Below are 19,475 nucleotides of genomic sequence, written 5' to 3' on the forward strand. Positions count from 1 at the left end.
TTTCTGGATTTCATTTTATACACCATTAGTGGATTAATTGAAAGAAAATCTACCAATTAGAGGGATGAAAATAACATGGTTATTTATTGAAAGGATAAGTAAGTTGATCGTTTCTTTTAAATTCACTGTTATTCAAATTGTAGTCACTTAAGTTTCAGCTCATCTCAGATTTGTTAACTTCTCCTCTGACACATTCAGTCCTGTCCACCAGAACTTTAATCATTCAACAAGATCATTTAATATAAAATCCATCTTTACAGTGACAGTCGCTCATCAGGTTCACAAATTACTTTTACACCAAGTGAAGAACGATGATGTGTGAAGGTGATGAAAGAGCTATAGGCTGCTGGCTGCAAAACAATGATGCTACTGATATGTTTAAAGAAACTGAAATCATATTTTACTGTCCACAGCAATGAAAATTCAACAAACCTCCAGATTTCCTTTTGTCCTTGATGGTTTTGAGCACATCTGCTTGTCTTTAGTGTCATTTAACTGAATTGAATCAATTTAAACTTTTCATAGTTCAAAGTATGTCCAAGTTAACTTTATTGTCAATTCTAAAACAGGACAGATGGGATTGAAATGCAGTTTCTCTCTGTGTAAACATATATAGGTATACAGGACATAAATATATCTACAGATCTATTCAATATAATAATAATGTTTATTCCCCAGTTTATTTTTCGTTAGTTCATCTCTTTATAATAGTTCAGGTTCTTATTATATAATCCATTTATGGCTTTAACCACCAACTCAGTCATCACCTTCTTATTCAAGTGTTTAGATATTAAACCAGTTGTCAATAAACATGACATTAGCTGTATCTCATATAATACTAACTCCTAACTAACAGCTTTCCATCACTGAGTTGCTGCTGAGGTTTGCAGGAGACAGGCCCAGTTGACTGCAGAAGTGTCCCCTGCTATAAGAATCAAATGCAGAGGACAGATTTCCCCACTTATGTAAACCAGCGAACGACTGTCAGGTGTTTCCAACTAAATAAGGAAGAATTAGTTGGTTCGATTATTCTTTAATAAAGAGTCTGTGTCTCCTGGAGAAGGCCAGAAACAACCTCAACACTGATGTTAGGAAGTGATGGAAGGTTATTAAAAGGAATATAAAATCCTAAGGATATAAATGTTAATAATACCTGACCATATATGCCTTCTATCACTTTGTTAAGTCATTTATCCTTTCTATCTGTCATCAAACATATGTTTTGCTTTTATACAGTTTAACAACATTGTGCAACTTTTTGAAGAATATAAATATTAGCCCAAATTTCATATTGTTTATCTTAATTTATGGATGTGATCATTAGCAGTTTTCATTGAAGGTTCAATTGATTTTTTTGCAATTTTTGATTTTTACACAGATGCAACCAATGACTACTTGATAAATAAACTAAATATTTAACATTTTTAGGGAAAAAGTGTCTTTTGATTCACATAACTTTGATACTGTATGAGATGTTATGCTTATATCTATTATAAATCCTTGTATGAGTTGAAATACATGTGTGATGATCTAACCACCACGAATCAGCCATTAAACAAAAAGTGACATTGTTAATTTTGCCATGGCTAAGAAGCTGCGCACACCTGCACCAATATGAATCCATTGCTGTGTGTATATATGTAAATAAATAATGTAAATAGATCCGATGAGTGGTTCATGCTTTGTTTGCTTTAAGAGCTCATAAATTCAGCGGCACATTGTCTTAGCTGCCGCGGTGACGAGGCTCTGCGCTGCTGTCAGTCCAGGCCACATTCATCCTGACGCAATTAGGTGTCAGCGCGCCGCTGCTCTCAGTTGGATGATAGCCTTGGGCTGAGCGCGGCGCACAGAGCCCTAATCAGGAGAGTAAACTCCGCTATATTTCAATTTAGGAGGGCGCTCTTCCGCTCCAGGGGGGCTGTGGCACCGGTGATAAATAAAACGCCCATTTACTCCCGGGCCGCGCGCCTGCACCGCACACATCCACGCCGCTCCCGCCGCCGGGCCCGTAATCATGGCGCGCGTTTGGACGGCACACATAAATCACACAATGGGAAGCGCCGTGATTACGCGTGCCAAACCCAAACAAATGCAGCGTGTAACCTTGTCAGCCGGCGACGCGGATGTGAAATCATCTCCAATGAGAAATGAAACAAAATGGAACAAGTGACACTCATCCAAACACTCAGCAACTTCAGCCCGGGGAGGGAAAACTCTCCAGCAGCCCACACGATCACAGTTTGTAATCCTAACCTAACAAGATTACCACCTCCTCTCGTGTAATCCCCCCGTATTATGACACATCTGTTATTAACGCAGGGGACAAAGGTGGCCGCACGAGTGGGCCAGGCCTTGGAAGTCCTTTCAAATGTTAACCAGCATGTTCCCGGAGCCGGTTAAAGTGCTAATTGGCTGATTGAGTCCATTTATCTAATCCCTGAGTTTCCCCGCTGCCCTCAAACCCTCCGCGGCGCCAGTGGATTTGGGTGAAGTGCTGCACACGATCTCTATTCAAATATTTCCATATGACAACTGCTCACCGACCACTCCAATTAAAGGCCAGTCACTTTCTATTTAAGCTGCCTCGGAGGATCGCCGCTGTGTGCGTGGCGCAAACAAAAGGATCGTTCCCAAGCATTTAACTCCCCAAAAAGTGACTCGGGCCGACCCATGGATCCGCCCCCTCAAAGCCCCCCCAGGGGATTAAATGCTGGATTTAGGAGGAGAATTGGGGTTGCTACACACTGACACCGACCCCCCCCCCCCCCCCCTCCTTCCCATCGTCCTCCCCTCTCCGCTAAAGAGGAGCTGCCTGTGCGTGGAAATGAGATGCGCATTTAAAATCGGAGACAAGGGTCCTCCGCCTGTGGCCGCGCGCTGCCAGGGAACCTCCCCGCCCGCCCCGCCGTCCGGCCCGGGGGTTAATTAAGCGGCAGTCGGGGGCTGCGGGAGAAAGGGAGGTGCGGGTTCGATGCTCCCTACATCTGTGATTTCAGAGAAGAGGAGGATTTTTAAAGAGCAAATTAGCATTCAGATGAGAGGCCGCTGCGTCACGGCGCCTCGCTACAGGAAGAGTTAAAGATTGCAACAGTTCAGAGTGCGGAGGAGGATGCTGACGGCCGCCGTGGACACAATCTGCGCCATGGAGGAGTCTCACCGTTCACTGTCTGATGCCATTTGGTCTAAAGGCAAACAAGAAACGTGCAAACCACGTTTCCTAAATTCTCACAAACATGAACTCCACACCTTACCTTAGGTATTCAAATGAAAAATACAGTTATTGCTTAGTTATATGTGGATTATTATTCAATGATGGTGTCAGACAAAACTGCCTTTAAAAAAAAAGTATATGCTTCTATTCCATATTCATCTGTCATCTATATAAACGTTTCGGATTAGTTTTGCAGGTTTATAGAATACAAGTCACTTTTTTAGAGTAAACCAGTGGTTCTGGTTCTATTTCACACACTCACATAAATCAGTCTGCTATATATGTCTGATTGTTTTCATCGAGATCGATAAATGAATCCCTGGGAAAACATTGAAATATGGAAAGTTATAAAAAAAATTATCATTGATCCAGATCCTCACCAAAATGGAATGTGAGATTCTGCATCCCTCCACCAAGTTTCATGGTGTCAGTTGTTTTGTGTAATCTTGCTGCCAAACAAACCAACCAACCAACAAATGAGGTAATAAGAAAGAAAACCTCCTTGTCATGTTTTAGAAGGGAGTTGATTTCCACTCGAAACCTCTCAGATTAATTACTTTAAATAATTTGTTTTGGCCCAAGCATTCAAAGAATAGAGATCAAAACACTTCCCTTAACCTCTGGGAGGCCTGGCCCCTAGAATCTGAACTACTGAACTGCCTGTATGAAATATCAAGTGACTACAGTGAAGGATGAAGCACTGATGCATTCAAATTTACGATATAATAATGTAAAGTATAAGCATAAATCAGCCAGAGGGCCCATTTTTACTGCAAAACAAATACTGTTTCTTTGATACTTTATGTACATTTAGCTGATAATACATATTTTTAGTTATGGAGTTTGGATGGATTGTTGTTAAACGGTATATTTTACATCTGGGTATAGTTTTACTTAACGGTCTGAGCACTTATTCTATCACATAAAATGATCAGCAAATCCTCATCTAAACTCATCTAATCCAATTGTATGTAATCCAATGTAATATAATATAATCTTTACTACAACAGCTTCTAAAATCAGATTTGAAACAACACATCGGGCATTTCTGTACTTGTTGACACAACCTGACACGTTTGTCATCATGTCGACCCTCCAGTATTTTTACTTAAACTTTGAAAAAAGGAGAGATGGCACCATTGTCTCTGAACCTTTTCAACTTTAAACATGAAAACAAATGTCAAACCAGGGCCTGTAACGAATGGTAATTATCATTATCATTGTGTTGAATGTTTTCTCCACCAATCGATAAATTATTTGAAAAGTCAGGGACACAAACCTCTTGAAGCACAAGGAGGTCTTCAGATATTGGGTTTGGTCACAGCAACAGTCCAAAGCCTCAACATATCAAATCAGAGAGAAGATACAATCTGACATTTGAAAAGATGGAAACCTTTTGAATGTGTTTTTTTGCTTGATAAATTATTTCGCTGTCAATTATCTTCCTATTATTGATCACAAAAAACATACAGGGAAGTGTTTCACAATGTGTGTCCGGCTGTGATAACCCAACTAATAGGTCGTTCAATGACTTGTCAGTGTATTTACATATCATTTTTGCATTTATGAAGAAAATATCTCATAATGATTTATTTACTGATCTCATAATAAGTTTGATAGATAAAAAATAAGTGAACCTGTCAGTAAAACCCAACACATCAAATTAATGCCACACTGATATGAGAGTGGGTTGGTTGGTGTAGACGTGTTTTGACTCAGAAACTTTACATGAGACTTTCTGGATGTGATTTCATGTACATGTAATTTCCAGAAATACTATGGTATAAAGTGAATACAATATTTCTTATAAGATACAATATTAAATCAAGATTCAAAACAACCTTATACAAATGCAAACTCTACATCAGGGTTTGAGTAATGGTTTTACTAAAGATAACTAATGATTTATGTCATTACTGATCAAGCTGATAATGAATCTATATAGGATAGATTAAAGCCCAAACAATATAAAGTAAAAGCATTTATGTTTGCTCATATGAACTTAAAAGAAAAGGTTTATGTTTACATTTTACAAAGTTTCAGTTAAAGACCTTCTTCAGGTGGATGATACTTGACACTGAAACATTGTATTATTTGTTCTTTGTTGAGCAGCAATGTGTGTGTGTGTTGCTTCCTCATCACAAAATACAATCAAAGTGTCGTAAAGCTCAACGTTACATCCTCAAATGTCTTGTTTAATTAGACCAGCCCTCCAAAGCCCATAGATAATACGTTTTTTATAACACAAGATGAAGAAGTCAGCATTTCCTCACTAATGGAAACACAGAGTTTGGAACTTTCGCTTAAAAATGACAAAATCGAACTATTAATGCTGTGTCCATTAACTAATCTTTGCAGTTGCTACTCAGGTAAGTTTGAAGTATAAAAACTTCCAACCCCATTTGAAATATGCTGACGTTATTGTATTGTTTCAAATACAGCAGGTCAGCAGCTTCAGTTTAGTTTAGTCCATTTCTAAAGCTCAGTGGAACCACTTGCAGCTCTAATGATTATGAATCATGTGGGTTGTGTAAAATGTTTTTAAAGGGCAGAAACCCCTGCAAACATAACGTAGCATGTAACAAGCAGATGCGCCGGGGGCCAGGATGCAAATGATGAAAAGGGAAAAGAGGCAGATACTGTTTTCCAAATGCAAGTTAATTCCTTGAATGAAGAGAACATTCATTCAGGAGAGACACACGGACAAACACAGAGGCACTCTGTGGCTTTTTACAACCACTGAGAGGACGGAGGCTGGCGCGGATGCAAAGTGTTTGCGGGCGGAGAGGCCCGGGTACTCTGTGTCTTTATTGTGCACTCGCTGTCACATACAGGTCTTCATTAGGAGCGTGGAGAGACTTGGCGAGGGGCTTTTGTGTGCGTGAATCACTGTGGTTTATGTGTCTTTTGCACCGCTAATACGCCACTATGTCAGAGGGAGTCTGTTTTAGTGCACGCCTTTATGGGGGCAAATTGGTGGCGAATAGGACAGCGGAGCACTTTAACAGCACTCACCTTCTCCTCACCCCTTTTAACTTATTAACTTATATTAACTCATTTTAACCTGTCAACAGCCCTGCAGCTGGATCGCAAATAAATCAGGGGTTGTGGGTGGAGAAGAGGTGGCTGCAAAATGTGTTTACCTCTGTGGACACACACACACACACACACACACACATTGTTACCTCCTAGTCACTATTAATGAAGCCAATCTCCATCTTGACTGTGTGATCACTTTTTAATGCACCTGAGTGGTTTTTAAAGTGCAATCAAATGTTAATTAAGGGCTGGTGGGTTTTTGCTCTTGTCGACTGACCATAAAATGCTCTGTTTTCTTTTGTGCATGCTTCCACTCTAGGACAAACATAAGCATGAGTCAATTGTTGGATGCACCTGCAGGACGGCCCTCGGAGAACGCTGCGTCTTTTCAAGAAGGACACACGGAAATGGGAGGTAAACAATGTTGTGAAAGCACGGCCTTTCAGAGAATTTGCAATGATTCGTTTTTCCTTGCTCTCTGAGTGGAGGCGCAAACTCGAGCAGTGCATAAATCTGTAAAGCCACAGTCTACTCAAAAAGCAATTTTTGAAAAGAATTTCATGTCTATAAAAGATCAGTTTAAAGCTCTAAGAAGCTAATGGTTGTTTTAATGTTCATTCTTTCCAAATATCAGTGAGGAAACAACGGTTTGTTATAATTTCACTTGGAAACATCTATTGAATGCGTTGGTGCTTTAACCTCTGAATCAGAGCATTCAAATGAAAAGGTGTTTCAGTGTGACACCGCTCCCTCCTCATCTCCTCTGGACTGCAGATTGATAAATGTGGGACACCGAAAAAGGAAAGTGAGAAATCAAATCAGCAGAACCGAATGTGTCTGTCCCCCTAATCATCGGCTGATTGAACATTTCGGTGGGGAAACATGTAGCCATTAGTGTCCATGCTCCGAAGAAGCATTTAACAGAAACTTCATTGGAGGAAAAAAACTAAATATAATTACAATAGGAGACTGCAGGAATAGTTGTAAAGCATCGTTTTAAGCATAATCACCACAATTACTGGTCCCACGGGTCTGCTGGAGTTACACCGTGATTGTTTTAAGGGGGAAGAAATGGTTTTTGTGCAGATGTGATTCAGGTTTTCATCTCAGATGTCGTGTATTTTCCCGTCATTGTGCAGGTCCGTGTTGGGAGTGAGGTGTGTTGCCAACGGGAAATAAGTGTTGCTATGAGGACTAACTGTGTCAGTGACTAGTGAAATGATCAGTTAAAAGATTTATTAGCATTAAAATGTCAGATTTGAAGCAGAGATCAGTCTGCGTGCAGCTAAAATGCCACTTTTTAATCTCCCAGTTTAAAGGGTCAGTTCACCCAAATTAGAGATATAAGAAAAGTTTCACTCATCCTCCACAGCAGACTGATACAAACCACTGAAAACAGACCGTAAGGCTCCAGCCAAGAAGTAATGAAACCTGCTTTAAAGTCAGATACACATTTTCCTTAACATTAGCTAAGAAAGCATTTCAAAGCCAGATGGTGTGAAGCCTGCATTTCTATCAGATAATACAGATAGAAGATCTTCACTTCCAAAAGTGTTCTCAGAACCCAACCCTTCAAATTAGCCAGAGTGAACATTACATTCGTTTTTTGTATGTGTGGTTGGTTAGTATGGGATAATGTGACAAAGAACCCACCAAAAAAACAAGAATACTTTTCCCCTCCAAAGTTTCTCTGTCATGCTTAAGGCGTTTTCCATAAGCAGAGAGAAGCCGAAATGATTAAACAGGCGCCATCCAATCGAAATCTCATATCCTTACTATACTGAAGGAGGAAATCCATGACTTAACACTGTGCACTGACACTGCCCCTCAACGCCTGTGTGCTGCATCTGTGCAGCTCTGCCGCTCGCTGACAGACGAACGGAGGGGCTGTGATCAGAGACGTGCCGGCTAATGAGAAGTTGTTCTCAGTTCTAAGGTCAGGCAGGCGTTTCCCCCTCTCCCTCTCTCCCCCCCGCCTCCCCCTTCCCTCCACCCGCTCTGTACTTTCCTCAAACAGGGGGCCGTGATGAGACCAGCTGAAGGCGCCCATCATGTCACTGTGCCTGCAGCCCAGAGAGGGAATGAAATCAAGCTGTCACAGCACAGCAACGTGGAGCGAGAGAGAGAGTGGTGAAGGGGGAGAAGAGACGCAGCCCCCCCCCTCTCTCATTCCCTCCCCAAAGGCCATTATAGCAGGTGCCAACGCCAGGAGATGGATCCCTCACACACACACACACACACACACACACACACACACACACACACACACACACACACACACACACACACACACACACACACACACACACACACACACACACACACACACACACACACACACACACACACACACACACACACACACACACACACACACACACACAATCAGTATGAAGATGCCCACTGAAAATGAAGTGTTCTCAAAATTAGCTTCATTTTCAAGTCTAAAAGAATAAAATCTGTAAACAACAAACCATCTGAAGATGATGAAATAAGTTTAGGACACACGCAGCCCGCTATACCAGCTCTGTGAGACTGTACACTGAGGTCCGGGGTGTAGGATTTGCCTGTTCTTAATATTCCTGTTTGGAATGGGCTAGAATGGGGTTTCTACAGTGGCCTAGAACAGAAAAACCAACCAGCCTCTATAGGGCCTGTTAGGTTTTTATGCTCCTTGAATCATCATCGTTCTTTCCTACATTAATCCTTTGCGCTGTAAGTTACGACGACAATGTTGATATACTTTGGCGGGTCATTTTTTTTCACCATGTTCCCTATATTGGATTAGCGTGTTAGCATGCTAACATTCTAGGTGTATTAAAAGAACTGAACAATGGCTTCAACGATAGCACCTGCTCACTTGTGGTAAATTCTTAAATGAGCTGAAACAAATGTCTTCATTGCAATACTGTCAGTGGCCTCTGGGAAACGGTTTAGTGTGATCATCGTATCCAGTTAGCTAAATTGTGCGAATTAGCATACATTAAAAAACAATGTATTTGAAAGTATTCGGTCACAGACCAGTAAGAGGGAAATTAAAATTGTGACCTGATGAGGGTGAAAAGTCAGAGGATTACCTAAATCAGGGGTGTCCAAACCTTTTAACCCGAGGGCCACATACAGAAAAAAATTCGAAGGTCTGGGCCACTTACGCCGCCACGCCCCCCTGCCCTGGAGCGAACCGTTGACAGTGCGCCTCAATTGCGTCGCTCAGGGCGGGGGGCGTGGCGGCGTTCTGAGGGACAGCTGGCAGGTCAGGGGTGAGATGGGCGCCACCTAGTGTCTAAACTGAGAAGTACAATACAGAGGGCAATAGTCCATTACATTACAATTCATTTAGCTGACGCTTTAATCCAAAGCGATTTACAATCAATGCATTCAAGGGTACCCGAGGGTACAAACCCCGAACAACAAGAATCAAGAAAGTACAATTTCTTCAAAAATAGAGCAAAACTACATAGTGCTATAATTAAGTGCCATTGAAGTGCTACTAAATTGCTAGTTAAAAAAAAAAAGTTTTTTTTAAATTTTTTTAATTATTTAATTTTTTAATTATTTAATTTTTTTGAGGCGGGCCAATTTAAAATAGATGGCGGGACGCAGAAGGCCCGCGGGCCGTAGCTTGGACACCCCTGACCTAAATCATTAGGATTCATCGGGAAAGGACCATGAATGTGGTCATACAAATGTTCAATTAAAAAAAATTGCCCACCATCCATACTATGGGAAACATTAAAAGTCGTACTGAGGGGACAAATAATATCATTTTCGGCTTCACGTAATAAAAAAAGAAAACAAAGACAGGAGGAGCTCATTGATTCTATTCTTAAAATTGATCATCAGTATTCAACAACTCCAACGCCTGAACTATACAAAGAAAAATTAAATCTGAAAGCAAAATATGATTTATTATCTACTGGAAAGACTGAACATAACTTGTTAAGATCACGAGCATTCTTTTATGAACATGGGGAGAAGGCAGGACGCCTACTTGCTCACCAGTTAAAGGCTAAGTCGTCTGCCCAACTCATATCAACAATTAGGAAAACACCTCAAGAATTGACAATTGATCCCCAAGAAATTAATAATACCTTTAAAACATTTTATTCTGAGTTATATACCTCAGAATTTCCTCAGGACACTTCTTCTATGGTTAATTTTTTAGAAACCCTGAATACTCCAACAATTGCACAGGAACAAAGGGACAACCTGGAAAGACCTCTAAACCGACAGGAAGTAGATAACTCAATTAAGGACATGCAGAGCGGGAAGGCCCCTGGGCCGGACGGCTTCCCAGTCGAATTCTATAAAAAATTCTCCTTCAAACTGATCCCTTTGCTTCTCAATATGTTTAAGCACTCGTTTGAACAGACAGCTCTCCCAAAGAGCCTCACAGAGGCTCTCATCACAGTCTTGCCGAAGCCTGGTAAAGACCCGGTGGATTGCAGCTCTTACAGGCCTATTTCTTTACTGAACGTGGACGTTAAGATACTGTCTAAAATTCTGGCCTCTCGAATAAACACCATAATATCAGACATAATTTCAAATGATCAAACCGGTTTTGTGAGAGGCCGTCACTCATTCATTAACATTCGTAGACTCCTGAATGTGGTGCATTCTCCAGCATCTGGGGGAGGACCAGAGGTGGTGGTCTCCCTAGACGCGGAGAGGGCATTCGACAGAGTAGAATGGGAATATCTTTTTGCTGTACTGGGTAAATTTGGGTTTGGGCCGAAATTTATGTCCTGGGTTCGTCTATTATATTCATCTCCTAAAGCTGCAGTAGTCACTAATAAATTATGTTCACAGTATTTTCCTTTATCTAGGGGCACGCGTCAAGGCTGCCCACTTAGCCCATTACTGTTCATTTTATCGATAGAGCCCCTGTCAATTAAACTTAGAACTACACCATCCATACATGGCATTAGAAGGATGGAGATGGAATATAAAGCTTCCTTGTATGCTGATGATCTCTTAATATTTTTAACGGACCCGCTATCCTGTAAATCCGAACTTTTGAAGATTCTGGTTGACTTTGGTGGTTTTTCAGGTTATAGAATTAACTATTCAAAAAGTGTGTGTTTCCCTATCAACGATAAGGCAAAGCAGATTCCAGACACAGACTTGCCATTTTGTATATCACATTCAGGTTTTAAGTATTTGGGAATAAATATCACCCCTTCTTTTTCTGAATTGTTTAAGGCCAACTTCACACCTATAATGGAGAAACTAAAATCTGACCTCCAGAGATGGAGTGCTATTTGCCTTTCTTTGGCTGGGAAAATCAACTGCGTCAAGATGAATGTGTTGCCTAGATTTTTATACTTGTTCCAGAGCATCCCAGTTTTCCTGCCAAAATCCTTCTTCCGTTCACTTGATGCCCTACTCTCAAGTTTCATATGGGGAGGTAAATCTTCAAGACTTCGTAAAACATTGCTTGAAAGACCGAGAAAAGGGGGTGGGCTTGCTCTCCCAAATTTCAGGGTTTATTATTGGGCAGCGAATCTGCAAAAAATAATGTACTGGTTTCAGGCCCCAGACACGGGTTGGTGCAGTGAGGAGGCAAAGCTCTGTAATCTGTCATCACTTCCTGCACTGTTAACAACAAAACTTCCTCTCTCCCCATCACAGTTTTCCTCAAGCCCAGTAGTGCGCTCATCCCTAAGAATTTGGATACAATTCAGGCAAACATTTAAATTGTCTGGCCTTTCTATGCTAAGTCCCATATGTAATAACCACCTTTTTCCAGCTGCTGAACTTGATGTCACATTCATACAATGGAACACTATGGGTCTTACTACATGCAAGGACTTTTTCATAGATAATATTTTTCCTACTTTCACGGATTTGGCCAAAAAACACTCTATTTCTAAATCCAGTTTTTTCCGATATCTTCAGATACGCCACTTTATTCAAACGTACAACCCATCGTTCCCTCAATTACCGGAAAGTTCAAACTTAGATGTCATACTAAAGATTCCCTTAACTTTGAAGGGCCAAATCTCTAATTTATATAATTCAATTATGTCGTTTAGTAGTGTATCAACCGAAGACATCAAGACAAAATGGGAGGAAGAATTAGGAACAGCCATTTCAGACGAGACATGGGTTAGAGCTCTTAGCTGTGTAAATGGAACCTCTTCTTGTGTACGCCTCAATCTGATTCAATTTAAAGTTCTCCACCGTACTCACTATAGTAAGGCCAGGCTTGCAAAAATATACCCTGAACTAGATGATACGTGTGATCGCTGTGAAGCCACTAACGCAGACCTAGCTCATATGTTCTGGACGTGCTCCAAGTTGGAAGAGTTTTGGAAATCAATATTTGGGATTTTGAATGTTGCTTTTGGCCTACATCTACAACCTAGCCCTTTAATGGCTATATTTGGGGTAAGGGGTAACGACACTGCGACAGCCACTAACAAGAAAAATGTTATTGCCTTTGCCACTCTAATTGCTCGAAGGAGAATTCTCTTGGAATGGAAATCCCAATTACCACCGAAGGCATCTGTGTGGCTTTCTGATATGATGATGTTTTTAAAAATTGAAAAAGTTAAATACTTTCTTAGAGGATCAACCGGAAAATTCAACAAAGTCTGGGACCCTTTACTAGTTTATTTTGACAAACTTGTCACTCTCCCCTCTCATTAGTATATGGCGTTAACGTAAAGCGCAAACACTTTCATCTTAGGAGAACTCCCCCCCCCCCCCCCTTTTTTCTTTGTTTTTTTTTGGGTTTTTTTTGTTTTGTTTTTTTTTGTTTGTGGCACAAGGAATGTTAGGGTGGGATGGGGTTTATAAAAATATAAAAATGTAAATTGTTAAAATGCTACTGTTTCATTGTACATTGACACAAAAAGAAATTTAATTGAAATATTGCAACATGTGTGACAGTGTACATCTTGTCTAACAACCAATAAAAATACATGTAAAAAAAAAAAAAAAAAAAATTGCCAAGTAACCAATCGTGGAATATAGATCCCACTTAATGTTTATCCAAAGCCCCCGACCTTTCAAAATATGTGACTGACCCTGTCGATTGCATATGTTTCCTTTAGATATTCTGGAATCTGGTCCAAATACAGGAAAGGACGTGCACACAGCGGCCTCTCTGTATTGCACTGGGGGGGGGGGGGGGGGGGGGGGACACACACACTATCCACAACCACAGAATTTACATCTACAGAACTGTTTTTCAATCTTAATTATATGTGCAGCTATAAAAAGAGACTAATTCAGCTAATAACATGTACATTATAGCGATTAAAGTGAAACAAAGAGAAGATATTATCTTTTCAAACTGTACGTGAGTTAATATACATACATATCTGTTGGTCTCTAGTTGTTTCTGGGACTAGTAATGATAATAAAAGCTGGATTAGTAAAAGAAAAGAACTGAAATCCCCCCCGTCATCAGCAACACTCTATGTGGTCCTGTTGTTTACGGCGACATGTTCAATACTCGCTGCTCTGTTCTTCTGTTTGCGCTCATAATTAATACAAATAATTACAACGTGGAACATTGTGCAGCGTTTTCAGATTCTGGGTGGGAGTGAAGTGAGTGGTGGGTTGTCAACAGCAGAAACTGGTCGAAGAAGAGCTACACAATGTGGACGCACAAGAGGCAAGAAAACCGATGGATTCAAGTTTCTACATTCACTCCTAAAGAGTTTGTTTACATCAGAGTCATTTGCCTCTAAAGTTACAGCACAGACAGATTTATGTTGAGTTTCAAGATGGTGAGCTGGGAGGAAATGTACAAAATAGAGGATTTAAACCCAAAGTAAATAAGTGAAATACAAATATATCAAATCTTTCCTACTGTGATTTAAGCCCCATTTGGAAGGGATGTATTTCTCTAAGGGTGGTGGGGTTTAAATATCATACCTGTTCTAATCTGGATCACATATGTGGGTAATCTTTCACCCCCTCCCTGGTTATAATTTAGAAAAATTGCGTCCCTTAATTCAAAATCCATCTGGAGCAACACATTTCTGAGGAGCTCTGAGTAATTTCCAGGGGAAGAGTTGCTTGTCCCAATACTTTTATTTTTAATCAGCTCAGTGTGAAATGAGATAATGTGTAAAAACGTCTCAAACGTTTTTTCCTGTATTTTAGCATAAATGGCACGTTGCTTCTTCTCAGGGAAATTCTGGATTTAAAAGCAGTCAGTCTGTTTCTGAGCAGAATTATGAAGGTTTATTCATGAAGGACATCCAAGAGAATGAGAGAGAATTACGTCGTCATTGTATCTACATGGGTTTCATGTCTGTGGGTAAAGATTCGATTGAGTTATAATTCAGTGAGTGTGATTTTTTAACTCATTCATCTTGCGCACTGTCTTTGTCTCCCCCTTCTCCTACAGGGAACAATTGTGTCCCCCCCCCCCCCCCCCCCCTTTCTCCCTCTGTGATGTTGTTCCCACCTGACTGGAGCTGTGGGCTTGTTTCAGTCCGTACACCAGCATGTCAGTGTTTGTTTGATGACTAAAAATAAGTTGGAAGATTTTGTTATACTTTGAGCCCAGATAGACCTTCACCAACACTTACTGATTTCCATGTGTTGTTTGGTTTTATGACGGAAAATGGGTAAACACTTCTGGAAGGTGTGTGTGTGTGTGTGTGTGTGTGTGTGTGTGTGTGTTTGTGTGTGTGTGTCAGGTCTGACACAGCGCTCGTGCGTGTGTGTGTGTAATGGGAACAGCTGGCTGAGGGAATGAGTACAGAGGGAGAGGTGATGGATGCGAGTGGAGCTCCTGTGACAGATGAGCTAACAGGTGTTCACCACAGTCCTCAGAGAGACGCCATTTATGAGCCGGGAAAGACAGCCAGACGCAGAGCACACTACGCCACCGGCTCGCTCCACGCTAAAACACATCACGTACGTCTGCACAACTTTACCCGGCGATGAACAACACAGGAGAAGTGTCTTTAGGCAGTGGGCAGGCTAAAAGCGTCTTTACTCGACAGTGGAGCTGACGCCCTCTCATCACTCTCCCTGCACAGCGTCCTCAGACATCGACGGAATGATAACATTAAATGAATTTACACAGCAACCCAGCACTTTGCTCTGCATTAACCTGGCTCCTTCAGTTTGCAGCTGAGAAACAAACCTGCTATCACTTTGCTGAACTCTTAAAAGGGAGGGTTCACAAAACATTGTGGGAGTCTCAGGGGTAAACAGCGTTGCAGAGGAATCCAATACAATTGAAGACATTGGTGACCACTTCTTCAAATGTAAGAAAAAACTAAAAATACCTCCAAACTTCTCCTGTGGTGTCGTCCAAGTGTCCACAAGCCCCGACATTCATATTCGACTGGAAACAAGGTCATTTACATCATGTTTTAATCCTAAATGTCCTCTGATATCTTTCAATGTATCGGATTCTGCTTGTATTGGACAAAGTTTACCCCTGAGACTCCAGAAGTGTTTCGGGGACTCAAACACTTCACCCACCCCTCTATCAGCAGAGTGCTGAGTAGATAATGAGTGGATTTACATTTTTCTGTGAACAATCCCTTTTACACTGGCTCTTCAGCGAATGATCGAATCTCTTTTAATCATCAATGCCATGCATGGGACGGTATTTAGTGGGGGTGGCAATACTTTACCGATGAGCCAGAAACATAAGCACTTTATTTCATTTTAACTTTTATAATGCATTTAAAAATAACTGACTGACTGATTTCACAATAGTTTTGTAATGTCATTGATAGTTTTTTTCAGGGTCTGTATTACCTTACATTCAAGTGACAGAGTTACACAGCCAATACATCTTAAAGCCAAGAACAGTGTTTAATAACGTCTATCACTGTTCTCAATGACTTTTTTAAATATCTGGATGAAAATAATTCTGTTCGCTGCACGATAAAGATGAAATTCTAACCCGAGTTGAGACAGTCGTTCCTAACACAAGTAGAAAGAAATGTATTCATGGCAAACAACAAAAGAGAAAATCACAAAACATATTATTTATTTATTCATATTGTTCGTATGAACGTAAAAATAATAGCACAGCAAATAAAAGCACCCTGGATAGAAACAACCGTAACAAACGTTTTTTTTTGGTTTAGATTTGACACATTTCTTTGCCTTCAAGAAGCAAATCATATTTCTATTTTCAGAAAAATGTATGTGTCGCTGTGTGACTCATATGTTAAGGTAATACATGGGAGGAATTCACTGTGGCTAGAGAAGCTTCTGGTGAAAAATAACTTCAATGTTATAATGTGTGTTTTGTGTTATGAGACAAGAGACGTAACTGCTTTATTTGTGGTTGTATTATTTACTGTTTTAAGAAATTAAGTGTGACGTATGCGTTTGTGAGATTACAATTCTGCTCTAGTCAAATAGGACATGGAATAAAACTGTTGAAATGTCTAATTTATAAATATAAGTAGAATATTTATTTGTAACTATACTCATGCAGTATGAGGCACAGTAAAGCTGCAGTTTGCATGCTTCTCTTCACATCCAGACTCTGAGTCTTATAACATGTTACAAGGTTTATTTAATGAGATTTACACAAGCCTTGTATTTGCATTGTTATCTACAGTGGGTTTGAGAAAAACCAAGTTGGTTTGTTGTTGATTATGAAATGTTTCCTTACAGCTTTTGTCCTGAAGACATGTTTGGACCATGAGCTGTTTTTAAAGGACGCAAGACAGTGGCTCAGGATGTAGAGCGGGTTGTCCAGTAACCAGAGGGTTGGCAGTTTAATTCCAAGATACCAAATCCTCACTCACACACTGCTTTGTGTGATAGATAAAGTGCTGCCAAAAGATGCACTATTTGAATGTGTGTGTGAATGGGTGAGTGGCAAAAGTGAGTGCATTGGTTTATACTTCAGCCATTTAGCAGAGCTCACCATTAACGTTCCTGTGTTTCAGCCCCACTCAGCTAAATGATGATACATCACAGCACCGACACTAAACACACCCAGAGCGTTACCAGCAGCAAGACACAGAAACAAGTTCAGTAAGTTCACTTTATTGTTCAGCAAATGCGATACAAATAAAAAGACCTTGTCGTTTTACGTCTAATCTATATGTCTGGTATTCTAAATAACATTATTTTCATGTGAAAGGCACTTTGACAAATGTGATTTTCGGGCAGTTTTAAAGTTGGAATGTAAAACTATAACACGAACAGAGACTCGTTTGGTTTGATAAAAGCTTATAAATGTACGACAATGTTCACTTGGGTTGGCACTGCTACTCTGCTTCTCTTTGCTTTGAAAAAAAACTATATTCATCAATGGCTCAGGCACAAATATCAATACAGTCGGACAGTGGCTCTTCAGATTTCTTTGTGGAGCATCTTGATTGATAAAGAGAATAAACAGGGCCTGAGTTCTTGGCCTGTAGCGTTGTGACGTAGTGAACTCTTGCTCCACAATATTTCTGGTTAATAATATAATATACCCTTGGTAAGAACCACAAACCGTATGAATTCTTCTGAGATGAACGACCAGTAAGTGTGAGATTCTCTTGACGGAGGAGTGTCATGGTTGTGAAGGACAAAGTTGGACGAACAGAAATCTATGATGCCTCATGTGTGTTTTAAAGGGGATCAACACTTAATTCAAGAATGTCACAAAGTTATTCCCGTGGTTCAGGACAATCCTTTCAAAAGCAACAGACCAGAAAAATAAGAATCGCTGATCGCTCATTCTCTGTGGGCACGCAAGTTCAAGCTATAGCTCTTCAGTCTCAGGATTTCAGACGCCTAAATCCTCCCAAACCACAGAAATATAATGTATGAAATATTTGATTACGTTTTCTCCCCCTTTACCTTTACTACAAGAACCTGGCCGACAGGGGGGCTCTATGCTTGGGCGAGGGCTTGTTTGAGGTCTCGGAGCAACATGGACGCCATGACGCTCTTTTCTGTGTTGACCGTGAGCAGGGCACAGGAGGACTCCTTCGTCTCCAGCGACACCAGGACCAGGGCTCCGCTGCTGACCGTCCGCCCAGCAAACCTGCAGGCGAATGAGATCAGATCAGATTCCAGGTCAAACATGTACTGTGGGAGCTGTGGCCTTATGGTGAATGATGAACGATTTCACTGGAACTACCTTCTACCAAAGAAATAGTCCCAACAAAAATGCTTCTTAAGTAACAGGGATACAGTTTCTGGAAAGAGATTCGATGCTGAAAGAACCACTAAAAAATTCCTTTCACCTCTTTTGTATTTATGCATACATTTCAGTGAGAAATATCTAAAACCAATAATCATCCTGGTTAGATGTCACCAGATTTAATTACGAAATACGTTTCCATCCACCTGTCAGACTCATTTTAGGGGGGATTCATCTGCAAAAGTCAAAATTGGAAAAAAACAACACACTTCCATCCTCTTGGTTGAAGCAAATAGGTTTCATGAAAATGGAAAAGTACATTTCAGCCATTTATCATTAGTGGACAGAGTGATGATGACGGCTGGTGTCAGGTATATGATGCGGTTTGAAAATAAAAACAAGGAAATTAACTTTTCACTACTTAAGCAGAATGAGACTAATTTGTACATTATCTTTAATAATTTCGATAATTCATTTATTATCTTCACCAAGCAGGTTAGGTTTGTAACAGATTTTTTTGTTCCTTAGCAGCATTACTCAAAGAGTACTCGAGTTTCAATGATATTTTGTGGACCCAACTCAACGTTTATGTGAGTATCTAGACCTGTGGGCGGATCTAGGATTTTTTTTTCCACTTTCTTTAAAATCGCGAGTTGGGGGTTTATTAAAATATTTCATGGATCTTTATGAAAAAAAAAAAAGAATACACCTTTTTGAGACTGATAATTATAATTTGGTGCACATACAAATAAAAATCTGAATCGCTGAATTAAAATCTGGTTTAATCTGGGCCTTGGCGGAGGTATGAACCCCACTCTAGTGAAATTGTGTTTATATTCTTGTTGAAGAAAAAATTGATGATTTCTACTTTGTTTTGCTAACCACATGTTCCCTTTTTCAACTCAACAAACATAATTAACATAAAACACAGAAGTGAAGCCAGTGACTACTATATTATTGAACAGCGAATGTATAACAAATATCAAGCAGCTTAGAAAAATGAAGACAAATGCGTTGGCCAGCCATGGACCTTTGCACTTAACTCACATTGCTCACCTCCACCCATAAATCCTCACATTAGAAAATTCTCTAACATCTCACACCTTGTAATTACCCTAAATTAGGGAGAGAGACAAAGGAGGAAAA

The 19,475-nt window shown here is 40.3% G+C and overlaps 1 protein-coding gene across 4 annotated transcripts in view; it reads right to left on the reverse strand.

Moving 5' to 3' along the window:
* Positions 1 to 17,223: 17,223 nt before the first annotated feature.
* Positions 17,224 to 19,475, reverse strand: part of ap3b1a (adaptor related protein complex 3 subunit beta 1a) — a 57,972-nt gene continuing 55,720 nt past the window's right edge. For all 4 annotated transcript variants that reach the window (XM_053447687.1, XM_053447684.1, XM_053447685.1 and 1 more), the window contains exon 27: positions 17,224 to 18,230. In XM_053447687.1, coding sequence (XP_053303662.1) covers positions 18,077 to 18,230 — 154 coding nt within the window. In that variant the 3' untranslated portion in view covers positions 17,224 to 18,076. The remainder of the gene's footprint in view (positions 18,231 to 19,475) is intronic.

Source organism: Pleuronectes platessa, chromosome 19, assembly GCF_947347685.1.
Source record: "Pleuronectes platessa chromosome 19, fPlePla1.1, whole genome shotgun sequence".
NCBI lineage: Eukaryota > Metazoa > Chordata > Actinopteri > Pleuronectiformes > Pleuronectidae > Pleuronectes > Pleuronectes platessa.